General features: G+C 38.1%; 1 protein-coding gene across 9 annotated transcripts in view; it reads right to left on the reverse strand.

Annotated features, from left to right (window-relative positions):
• Nucleotides 1-346: 346 nt before the first annotated feature.
• The window catches only part of ATRX (ATRX chromatin remodeler), a 295245-nt gene continuing 282160 nt past the window's right edge, over nt 347-13431 (reverse strand). For all 9 annotated transcript variants that reach the window (XM_055268557.2, XM_055268552.2, XM_055268555.2 and 6 more), the window contains one exon: nt 347-3253. In XM_055268557.2, coding sequence (XP_055124532.1) covers nt 2975-3253 — 279 coding nt within the window. In that variant the 3' untranslated portion in view covers nt 347-2974. The remainder of the gene's footprint in view (nt 3254-13431) is intronic.

Below are 13431 nucleotides of genomic sequence, written 5' to 3' on the forward strand. Positions count from 1 at the left end.
CCTTCTGAATGGTAAGCAGCTTTTCTACCAAGTGTGGGTTGGTAGCCCTGCTTGACTTAAAATGAGTGTTACAGCTATTGGGAAACAGGAAATGGGGCTGGATTACACAAAGACATCCAAAACTAACACAAACACACATGGACTTCCTGGTATGTAAATTCTTTTTGAGATTAGAGATCTCCCTTTACAGAATTTAGCATATAACAGATTCAATAACCAAACTTCGTGACCTCTCAATATTAAATAACTAAATGTGCAAAAGAACCACCATTATATAGGACAACAAAAGCTATACATTTTCTATGAAACAGTATGTGCACAGATTTTCAAAGCTGTGAAAATACAATAAAGAGCACAACACATTTTGGTCACTTTATTAAATGACATTAAATAGTTTTAAGTTTCAACTACTAAACAGCACTTTGAATGGTGAAAACACAGATAGTATATTGTCATACTTGAATGCTTTTCTTTAAAAACACAATTCCAGTCCTTATATATATTACAAAACAGCCTTAAAGGAAGAAGTGACATCTTTCCTACAGTACTTAAGATACTCAATACAGAACTGAAAAGCAGTCTAACAGAAACAAAGGCAAGTCTTCACAGCTGTATGATTTCAGCAGCCAAAGCTGGATGATGGACTGAAACATTACTATACAACTGGGACAAAACATATACAATATCACAATACTAAGCAAAAACGCTTTACACCCAAAGAAATAAAACAGGTTACAAAATGTGGAGAATTTAGCAGGCAAAACTGTATTACAAGCAACATTTTAAATCATCATTTTTAATCCATTGCAACTATTTAAAACATCTAAAACAAATATAAAAATGAGCCTTTTAGTATTTTATTGACGTGATCTTTTGTCTTTAAATATTTGTTAAAGCTTGATGTTATACTCAAAGTACATATTATATAGCTAAAATGTCAAGTGAGAAGAGTGTATACAAAGTGGTCCAAGTTTTATTTCAAACTCTGATTTCCAATTAATCCTTCTAAGTATTATTCTTTAAGTTATAGTTTCATCCATGGTGAAAAAGATTTAGAAGGTTGCCTAAAATTTTCACATCTATGTCTTTGAGTAAATAATTAGACCATGTTGAAAATTCCCAGGTCTAGTAAATCAGGTTTAAAATATTCTGAACTTGTAGAAATACCAACTGGTAACAGTTGGCCAGAGTGTACTGCCTTCAAATATTTCTCATAAATCTTGTCTTTTTCATTTTTTCTAAAGTAAATACACATCTGCCCCACCCAATTAAATAAATCTGATTACATGGCTAGCATAATATCTAAATATACAGAATTTATTAGTGATATTTCCTCATGGGAAGGTGGGGGGGAGGGGCGTGGATCCACCAAACCTCACAAATTCTGTATCACAATCCTAGTGCTCTTGGATGTTTTACCACTAGTTCTTCCAAGATAAAAATGGCAATCTCTTAATCATCCAAACAACTCAAAGCAGTTTTAGCTAATGTTAAACTCATTCTAATCCAGTGATACCTAAAGCAAAGCCTACACCCAGTTTTGTTTTTTTTTTCTGGAATTCTTAAGCTGTTTCACTACCTGTTATATCATCATCTCAAAAATGGTTTTGCCATGTTGAGTTGACTCCCACAGTCAAAAACAATGTTTTCTTTAAGAATTCAAGTAACCAAAATTGTACATGAATAAATTTGTAGGTCATTTTTGCAGAAGTGGATTAAGAAAAAATAAAATGTAATATATTTTCTAGTAAAACTTCTAGTAAAGGGGTATTGGATGAATTAATTTTAATAATTGCCTCACAATCTAAACTAAAAAAAAAAAACTCTGAAACAATTTAAAAAAATGTAAGGAAACTGGGGTAAAAGAACATGATGATGAGGGAAAAGAAGCGCATAGAAGCCAGTGATTCTTATCTTTCAGAGGAATTATTTCACAATACTGATAGTACTGGGAATTGTTAAAAGTATATTCCTCATGTGAACCTGGAGTCAGCAATGGTTCTGCCATTTTGATGTTGTTTATAAAACAGGGTGTGAACCTAACAACCACAACTTCAGTGTTAACCTACTAAAATGCTAGAACTTGATTTTCTAAGTCCACATCCCACTGCCAGCAACAGGATGAAGCATTAGCACTGGCACCATGCAGTTAAGAGATGTGCTTTATATTCGTGCCAGGAGAGAGAAAATTCATCTGTGGAAGATAATCCACAACCCTGAAATTTTACCAGTAATTATTTCAGCACATATAACTGAAAATAAAAAATGGCAGAAGTACTAAAGAAGAAAAAGGAATTCTCTTCTTAGGCTATACTTAAGGCTGTTTATACAATGCTAAGATAACTGCAAGACTTCTCCAACTTTTAGAGCAGTAGTATTTAAGAATATTGCACATGATTCTGTGTCAAAGATAACCCTCAGTTTCTAACTTTCAGTCACAGAGACAATAAAGCAGGAGCCCAGTTTCAGACTTCAGTCAAAAGAACATTAAAACCATTTCAATCACTTTAATCAAGAAATGGATTAAGTACAAAAGTATTTCGTAACTTGAGGAATCAACTCTAAGAACTCAGCTGTGTGTTTTTATATGTAAAGAATGAATATATAAATCTTTATTCTTTCCTAAATTTATTAATTTTATGACAATTTTATGGTTGCTAAAAGCAGGCATAAAAATTTAGAGAGGAAATCTGTGGAGTTGTTACTATTATGGAAGGACTTGTTTTCACTGAAAACAATTTGAAATATCTTCTGTACTCAGTGTGTGTAAGAAGATTCTAGGCAACATCACTGACAAATGTCAGGAAGAAATGGTATGCCCTATTTAAAAAAAAAAAAGTAAAACTAATATGGAAGATTGGCATTTAAGGGGACCAAACTATTTATACAGTTGAGTTCTGTTAAGTCATTGATTCCTAAAAAAATAAAAGATCTTTCTATGATTTTAACAATCCATTAAGCTTTTAGTGCAAAATCACATTGATTTCCCTTGGGAAGGTCCTGGATTTTTGCTTCTCATCGGGGGTGGCGCACGCTGTAATGGTGGTGGCTGCATACCACCAGCCACTGGCTGATACATTCCTCTCATATCAATCTGCTGGTAGTTAGAAGGATTCATGATCAAATTTGGAGGCTTCGGCATCATGAGGTGACCCAGTGTTGCTTGTTGATAAGTCATTTGTTGCTGTTGCTGCTGATTGTATTGCTGCTGGAGCCTTCTGTTCATAAGTATTCGCTGAACACAGCTGATTAACTATAGAGAAGAAATGGGGGTCGTTACAAGTGCATGACCTGTCTCAAAAGAGGTATCAAGTTTTGACTTAAAATCAATTTGTTAAGGGGGTACCATACCAAAAGGAAAACACATTATTGTTAACACCATTACTAATGTGATGGCATTCACAGGACCATTACTGTAGAAATCAGTTAGTAAGATCATTTAGGGCTAAATTCTCTTAATGTCTTGACTATTATATTGCAAGCAGCATTTAGGTTAGTTGCCGTAGTAACGTGTTCTGTACTGTGATTAGTCTCAAGTATTAGTTACAACACTTTTTGTTAAGACTCCTTTCTTTGTCATTCTTTTGAATATTTCACATGATGAGAGACAAACATTTTAGTGACAACACCAAAGGGAAAGGCACTTGCAGTAGGAATAATTCTGACCAGGAATATCTCAGATTTACTAATATAATGTAAAACCACATAACCCTGCAGTGCTTTCTAAGTAAAATATATGCCACAGAAATAGATTCCCTGGTGTCAAGCGTAGAAATTTCCAAGTATAAGGCAGAAGGCTAGCAAACAACTGTGTTGGGAAACATGATCAAGGATCCTGGAATACAGTACCCTTTTAAAGAATTATATAACTTAGTAGGAACCTTTGATATGTATCATCCATAGCTCTAACTTTTATTCTAAAATTAAACACACTGATAAGTATACTACTATTCCGAGGTTGTTTAATAATGGCAAATGTGACTGGAGGCAGAGTAAGATGGCTGAATAGAAGCCTCCACTGATCGTCCTCCCTGAAGGAACACCAAACTGAAAAACTATCTGCAATAAAATCACCTTCATGAGAACCAAAAATCAGGTGAGCAATCACTGTACCAGATTTTAACTTCATATCACTGAAAGAGGCACTAAAGGGGGGTAGGAAAGACAGTCTTGAACTGCCAATGCCACCCCTCACTCATCCCCTGGCAGCAGCCGCGTGGCAGGGAGAGAGAATCTGTGTGCTTGCAGGACAGAGTACAGTGATTATGAGACTCTGCATTGAAATTCAGTGCTGCCCTGTCATAGTGAAAAGAAACACCAGGCACAACTCAGCTGGCACCCACAGAGGGAGCATTTACACTAGCCACAGCCAGAGGGAAATCACCTATCCCAGCAGGCAGAACCCGAGTTCCGACAAGCTTTGCCACTGTGGACTAAAGAGTTCTGGGGGCCTAAATAAACCTGAAAGGCAATCTAGGCCACCAAGACTCTAAGTCCTGTGCTGGGCTGGGCTGAAAGCCAGTGGACTTGAGGGGTCACGTGACCTAGTGAGACACCAGCCAGGGTGGCCAGGAGATTGCTTGTGCCACACCTTCGCAAACCCCAGGCAGCACAGCTCATAGCTCCAGGAGAGACTCTTTCCTTTTGCTTGAGGAGAGGAGAGGGAAGAGTAAAGAAGACTTTATCTTGCAGCTTGAATATCACGTCAGCCACAGTAGGATACGGCACCAGGCAGAGTCCTGAGGCCCTTGTTCCAGGCCCTAGCTCCTGGATGACATTTCCAGACATAACCTGGGCGAGAGGAAACTCGTTCTCTTGAAGGAAATGACTCAATCCTGGCAGGATTCAACATCTGTTGTCTAAAGAGCCCTTGGGCCCTGAATAATCAGCAGTGGTACCCAGGCAGTACTTGCAGTGGGCCTTCAGTGAGGCTGAGACATGCTACCTTCAGGTGTGACATAGCACATTCCCAGCTGTGGACACTATGAGAAGAGACTCCTGCTTGAGAAAAGAAGAGGAAAGAGTAAAGAGGACTTTGACATACAGCTTAGGAACCAGCTCAGCCACAGTGGGCTAGGGTACCAAGCAGACCCTCGGGGACCCTAATTCCAGCCTTGGCTTTTGGATGGCATTTGCGGACCCTCCCTGGGCTGGAGGGGAGCCCACTGCCCAGAAGGGAGAGACGTAGTCCTGGTAGCATTTAACACAAGCTGACTGAAGAGCCCTTGGGCCCTGAGTGAGCATCAGCAGTAGCCAGGCAATGCCTGCTGTGGGCCTGGGGTGCTAATGGTCATAGGGAGAGACTCCTTTGCTTGTGAAAAGCAGAGGGAAGGGTAGAAAGGATTTTGTCTTATGGCTTGGGTGCCAGCTCAGCTGAAGTATAATAGAGCTCCAGGCAGATTCCTAAAGATTCTGACTCCAGGCCCTGGATCTTAGATAGCATCTTGGGACCAGCCTAGGGCTGGGGGAAATCTGCAGCCCAGAAGGGAAGGACACAAGAGGAGCTGGCTTTGCCACCTGCTGAATGTGGAGCCTTCGAGCCTTGAGCAAACAAAGGTGGAGGCCAGTAGTTACTGTGGATCTTGAGTGAGACCCATTGCTATGCAGGCTTCAGGTCTAACCCAGTGTGGTCCCCGCGATGGGAGCCAGAGGGGTGCTTGTGTCACCTCTCCACCAGCTTTCCAGACAGCTTAGCACAGACAGAGAGAGATTCTGTTTGGGAGAAAGTAAGGGAAGAGAACAAGAGTCTCTGCCTGGTAATCCAGACAATTCTTCCAGATCTTATCCAAGACCACCAAGGCAGCACCTCCATGAGTCTGCAAGACTATAAGAGTCACAGCATTACCCAGTTTGGGATGCCTTCTAATGCAGATACAGATGCAGTGACCAACAAGTTAGATCACAATATCCAGCTCCCTTCGAATACCTAGAAAGCCTTTCCAAGAAGGATGGGTACAAACAAGGCTAGACTACAAAGATTATAATAAATACCTAACTCTTCAATGCCCAGACATGAATCAATGTCTACAACCATCAAGACCATCCAGGAAACATGACATCACCAAACGAACTAAATAAGGCCTCAGGGACCAATCCTAGAGAGACAGATACATGTGAATATATGTGACAGAGAATTCAAAAGAGCTGTCTAGAGGAAATTCAATGAAATTCAAGATAATACGGAGAAGAAACTGATAATCCCATCAGATAAATTTCACAAAGATATTGAAATAATTTAAAAGAATCAAGCAGAAATTCTGGAGTCAAAAAATGTAATTGACATACTGAAGAATGTATTAAGAGTCTCTTAATAGCGGAACTGATCAAGGCGAAGAAAGAATTAGTAAGCTTGAAAACAGGCTATTTGAAAATGTACCATCAGAGGAGACAACAAAAAACAATGAAGCACATCTACAAGATCTAGAAAATAGCCTCACATGGGCAAATCTAAGAGTTATTGGCCTTAAAGAGGAGGCAGAGAGACAGATAGGGGTATAAAGTTTATTCAAAGGGATAACAACAGAGAATTCCCCAAACCTAGAGAAAACTATCAATATTCAAGAAAAAGAAGGTTATGGAACACCAAGCAGATTTAACCCAATGAAGACTACCTCCCACCATTTAATAATCAAACTCTCAAAGGTCAAGGATAAAGAAAGGATCCTAAATGCAGCAAGAGAAAGGAAACAAATAACATACAAAGGAGCTCCAATACATCTGGCAGTAGACTTTTCAGTAGAAAACTTACAGGCCAGGAGAGAGTGACATGAGATATTTAAAGGGGTGAAGGAACAAAAAAACAAGCAAAAAACTTTTACCCTAGAAGAATATATCTGGTGAAAATATCCTTCAAATGCGAAGAAGAAATAAAGACTTTCCTACACAAACAGAAGCTGAGGAATTTCAATATCAAACCTGTCCTACAAGAAATATTAAAGAGAGTTTCTCAATCTGAAAGAAAAGGATGTTAACAAACAACGAAAAGTTATATGAAGGTATAAAACTCACTGGCAATAGAACATCAGTTTTCTCTTTGCTTGTTACTTTGTTTGCTTGTTTGTTACTTTGCTTGTTTATGCAATCAGTGTTATCATCAGCTTAAAATGATGCATTATATTATTTGAAAGCCTCATGGTAACTTCAAATAAACAAACATACCACAGATAAACAAAAAACTACAAGCAAGAAATCATGCCAGGAGTGGTGGCTCAGGCCTGTGATCCCAGCACTTTGGGAGGCCAAGGTGGATGGATCACCTGAGGTCAGTAGTTCGAGACCAGCCTGGCCAACATGGTGAAACCCTGTCTCTAGTAAAAATGCGAAAATTAGCTGCACATGGTGGCAGGTGCTTATAATTCCAGCTACTCAGGAGGCTGAGGCAGGAGAATCGCTCCAACCCGGGAAGGCAGAGATTGCAGTAAGCTGAGATCATGCCACTGCACTCCAGCCTGGGTGACAGAGTGAAACTCCATCTCAAAAAAATAATAATAAAAGAAATTAAAACATCCAACCACAGAAAATTGCCTTAGCTAAAAGGAAGATAGGAAGAAAAGAAAGAAGACAGGGATCACAAAACAACCAGAAAACAAATAACAAAATGGCAGGAGTAAGTCCTAACTTATCAAGAATAATGGGGTTGGAGGCCAGGTGCGGTGGCTCACGCCTGTAACCCCAGCACTTTGGGAGGCGGAGGCGGGAGGATCACAAGGTCAGGAGACTGAGACCATCCTGGTTAACATGGTGAAACCTCGTCTCTACTAAAAATACAAAAAATTAGCTGGGCGTGGTGGCGGGCGCCTGTAGTCCCAGCTACTCAGGAGGCTGAGGCAGGAGAATGGCGTGAACCCAGGAGGCGGAGCTTGCAGTGAGCCGAGATTGCGCCACTGCACTCCAGCCTGGGCAACAGAGCGAGACTCCATATAAATAATAATAATAATAATGGGGTTGGGCAAAACAGATGACTAGATGCAGCAAGGTGGAAAAGCTGTCACAGAAAGACAAGGATGACTGGCACACTCCTAACAGATCTTCAGAGAGAAGGCAATGAGAGTGGACAGAGGGAAGACACAGAAGCTTGGTTGGAGGAGGAAGCTGGGAACCCTGAATGGGGCTACCACACACAAGGACTCGTTCCTGGCCCACAAGAACTCCAGGGGAATGAGTGAGTTGAACTGGCAAGAAGCAACTGGCTCTTGCCTCGGGCCTCTGGAATTCTGGCAGGAGACCTACAGCCAACATTATACTGAATGGGCAAAAGCTGGAAGTATTCATCTTGAAAACCAGCATAAGACAAGGATGCCCTCTATCACCACTCCTATTCAACATAGTATTAGAAGTCCCGGGCAGAGCAATCAGGAAACAGAAATAAATAAAGGTTATCCAAATAGGAAGAGAGAAAGTCAAACTATCACAGTATGCAGATGCCATGATTCTGTATCTAGAAAACTCTAGTCTTGGCCCAAAAAGCTTCTTAAGCTGATAAACAACTTCAGCAATATCTCAGGGTACAAAATCAATGTACAAAAATCAGTAGCATTCCTATACACCAACAAAAGTCAAGCAAAGAAGCAAAGCAGGCATGCAATCCCATTCACAACTGCCACAATAAAGAATAAAATACCTAGGAATACAGCTAACCAGGGAGGTAAAAGGTCTCTACAATGAGAACTCCAAAAGACTGCTAAAAGAAATTAGAGATGACAAAACAAATGGAAAAACATTCCATGCTCATGGATAGGAAGAATCAATATTGTTGAAATGGTCATACTGCCCAAAGCAATTTATACATTCAATGCTATTCCTATCAAACTACTAATGATATTCTTCATAAACTCGACAAAACTATTTTAAAATTCATATGGAACAACAAAAAAAAGGTTGAATAGCCAAGGCAATCCTAAGGAAAATGAACGAAGCTGGAGGCATTATGCTATACAACTTCAAATTATACTACAGAGCTACAGTAACCAAAACAGTGTGGTACCGGTACAAAAAGACACACAGACCAATGAAACTGAATAGACAGCTCAGAAATAAGGCCACACACCTACAGCTATCTGATCTTTGACAAAGCTGACAAAAACAAGTAATGGAGAAAGGACTCCCTATTCAGTAAACAGTGCTGGGGTAATTGGCTAGCCACAGGCAGAAGATTGAAACTGGACTCCCTCCTTACACACCATATACAAATATCAACTCAAGATGCATTCAACACTTAAATGTAAACCCGAAAACTATAAAAACCCTGGAAGACAACCTAAGCAATATAATTCTGCATATAGGAATGGGCAAAGATTTCATGATGAAAATGCCAAAAGCAATTGCAACAAAAGCAAAAATGGACAAATGAGATCCAACTAAACTAAAGAGCTTCTGCACAGCAAAGGAAACTATCAACAGAGTAGAGAGACAACCTACAGAATTGCAGAAAAGTTTTGCAAACTATCCATCTAACAACTAATATCCATTATCTATAAGGAACTTAAAGAAATATACAAGAAAATAACAACCCCATTAAAAAGTAGGCAAAGGACATGAACAGACACTTTGCAAAAGAAAACACACACGTGGCCAACAATCATATGAAAAAAAGCTGAACATCACTGATCATTAGAGAAATGCAAATCAAAACCACAATGAGATACCTTACACCAGTCAGAATGGCCATTATTAAAAAGTCAAAAGATGCTGGTGAGGTTGTAGAGAAAAATGAATGCTTATACACTGTTGGTGGGAGTGTAAATTAGTTCATCCATTGTGGAAAGCAGTGTGGTACTTCCTCAAAGAGCTAAAAACAGAACTACCATTCAACCCTGCAATCCTATTACTGAGTATAAATTCAAAGGAACATACATTGTTCTATTATAATGACACATGTGTATGTTCATTGCAGCACTATCCACAAAAGCAAAAACATGGAATAAAACTAAACGCCTATCAATGGTAGACTGGATAAAGAAAATGTGGAAATAAAAAATAAAGAAAAAGTTCAGGAGGGGTAAAAAAAAAAAATCCACGTGTGTAAAGGTGTATTCTAAATGTGCCTTTCTTCCTGATACCTACAGTGACTGAAGCTCTAGATACATGTGCCCTCTGCCTACTCATACTCACGTCCCCTCATATGGCATTCATTATGGAATGCCCCATTATCAAGTTCCACAGCAAAAATTGAGGCATTGCATCCTGTGATTTCCAAACCTCAGCTAGCAGAGCCATAGCCTGCTACTAATGCCTCTGCATTTGGTTTATTGAACGCAGCTCATCACAAAGAGTCTGACAAATTCAACATGTTATAGACAACTAGAGCTTTTCTTATTCCAACAGCAGCTGACTCAACGATTAGAAATCTCAGAGATTAAAAATCTACTTTCTCATTCTCGGCTTGTAAAGCTGAGCCCAGACCTCAGCACACATTTTCAAGACTGCTGTCAATCTATTTATTTAATTTTATTAATATCTTCTATAAACCTAATAATAAGAACAAGATCATGTCCTTTGCAGGAACATGGATGGAGCTGGAGGCCATTATCCTTAGCGAACTAATGCAGGAACAGGAAACCAAATACCATATGTTTTCACTAATAAGTGGGAGCTAAATGATGAGAACACATGAACACATAAGGGGCAATAACAGACACTGGGGCTGACCAGAGGTTGGAGGCTGAGAGGAGGGAGATGATCAGGAAAAATAACTTATGGGTGCTAGGCTTAATACCTGGGTGACGAAATAATCTGTACAACAAACCTGTGACACAGATTTACCTATATAACAAACCTGCACATGTATCCATGAACTTAAAATGAAAGTTTAAAAAAGGAATAACAGTGAATATAAATGGACTAAACTCTCCAATCAAGACATATAGTGTCTGAATGTATTTTTAAAAAAGACTCAACCATCTGTTTCCTATAAGAAATACATTGTACCTATAAAGACACATATAAAGTGAAAATAAAGGGATGAAAAAATGTATTTCATGAAAATGGAAACCAAAAAGGAGCAGGACTAGCTATACTTATATCAGACAAAACAGATTTCAAGACAAAAAATATAAAAAGAGACAAAGATGGTCATTATATAATGATAAAGGGGTCAATTCAGCAACAAGATACAACAATTGTAAATATATGTGCACCCAACACTGGAGCACCAGATATAAAAGGCAAATATTATTAGAGCTAAATAGAGAGACAGACCCCAAAATAATAATAGCTGGAGATTTCGACACCTTAACTTTACACATTGGACAGATCATCCAGACAGAAAATCAACAAAAAACCAACGGACTTATTCTGCACTACAGACCAAATAGATATTTACAGGACATTTCATACAATGGTCACAGAATATACATTCTTTTCCTTGGCACATAAATCATTCTCAAGGAAAGACCATATATTAGGCCACAAAACAAGTCTTAAAACATTCAAACAAATGAAATCATATCAAGTTTCTTCTCTGACCACAATGGAATAAAACTAGAAATCAATAATAAGAGGAATTTTTGAAACTATATAAACACATGAAAATTGAACAATATCCTGAATGACCAGTGGGTCAAAGAAGACATTAAGAAGAAAACTGAAAAACTTCTTAAAACAAATGATAAAGGAAACACAACATACAAAAACCTATGGGATACAGCAAAAGCATTACTAAGAGGAAAGTTTACAGCTCTAAGTGTGTACATCAGAAAATTAAAAAAAAAACTTCAATTAAACACCTATCAATGCATCTTAAAGAACTAGAAAAACAAAAGAAAACAAAACCCCAAATTAGTAAAATAAATAATAAAGATCAGCACAGAAATAAATAAAAAGTTGGTTTTCTGAGAAGATAAACAAAACTGACAAACCGTTAGCCAGATTAAGAAAAAGGAGAAGATTCAAATAAATAAAATCAGAGATCAAAAAGTAGATATTAAAACTGATACCAAAGAAATTCAAAGGATCATTAGAGGCTCCTATGACAAACTACATGCAAAAAATTGGAAAACCTAGAAGAAATGGATAAATTCCAAGACTCATACAATCTACCAAGATTGGAACATTAAGAAATCCAAAATCTGAACAGAGCAGTAACAAGTAACGAGATTAAAGCTGTAATAAAAAGTCTTCCAGCAAAGAAAAGCCTGGAAACCAATGTCTTCACTGCTGAATTTTACCAAACGTTTAAAGAAGAACTAATACCAATCTTCCTCAAACTGCTGTGACAGGTAGAGGAGGAGGGAATACTTCAAACACATTCTATAAGGCCAGTAACACCCTAATACCAAAACCAGACAGACATATCAAAAAAAGAAAACTACAGGGCAATATCCGAGATGAACATTCATGCAAAAATCCTCAACAAAATACTAGCAAACACAATTCAACAACACATTAAAAAGGTGTTGTTGAACATGACCAAGTGGGATTTATCCAAGGGCTTCAAGGATGATTTAACATATGCAAATCAACCAGTGTGATACATCGAATAACAGAATGAAGGGCAAAAACTGTATAATAATTTCAACTGATGCTGAAAAAACATTTGATAATATTCAAGATCCTTTCATGATATAAATCCTCAAAATAACAGTTATAGAAGGAACATACCGCAACACAATAAAAGCCATATATTGACAGACTCACAGCCTGTATCATACTCAATGGGGAAAAACTGAAAGACTTTCTTCTAAAAATTGGAACACAACAAGGATGCCAGCTTTTACCACTGTTACTCAACATAGTTCTGGAAGTCATAGCTAGAGCAATCAGACAAGAGAAAGAAATAAAGGGCATCCCAGTTGGAAAAGAAGAAGTCAAATTATCCTGTTTGCAAATGTTATGATCTGGTATTTGGAAAAACCTGAAGACTCCACCAAAAATATTCTAGAACTGATAAACAAACTTAGTAAAGTGGCAGCATACAAAATCAGCAGCATTTCTAAATGCCAGCAGTGAAAAATCTGAAAAAGAAATTGAGAAAGTAATCCCATTTACAGTAGCCACAGTCAAAATTAAATACCTAAGAATAAACTTAACGAAAGAAGTGAAAGATGTCTACAATGAAAACTACACAATGCTGATGAAAGAAATGGAAGAGGGTACAAAAAAATGAAAAGATACTCCATGTTCATGGATTGGATAAATTAATATTGTTAAAATGTCCATACTACCCAAAGCAATCTATAGATACAATGCATCCCTATCAAAATACCAATGACATTCTTCACAGAAATAAAAAAAAAATTCTGAAATTTTCATGGAACCACAGAAGACCCACAATAGGCAAAGCTGTAGTGAGCAAAAAGAACAAAACTGGAGGAATCACATTACCTGACTTCAAGTGATACTATAGAGCTACAGTAACCAAAACAGCATGGTACTGGCATAAAAACAGACACACAGACCAAGAGAACAGAAGTGAGAACCCAGAAACAAATCCAC

This window comes from Symphalangus syndactylus, chromosome X, assembly GCF_028878055.3.
Source record: "Symphalangus syndactylus isolate Jambi chromosome X, NHGRI_mSymSyn1-v2.1_pri, whole genome shotgun sequence".
Classification (NCBI taxonomy): domain Eukaryota; kingdom Metazoa; phylum Chordata; class Mammalia; order Primates; family Hylobatidae; genus Symphalangus; species Symphalangus syndactylus.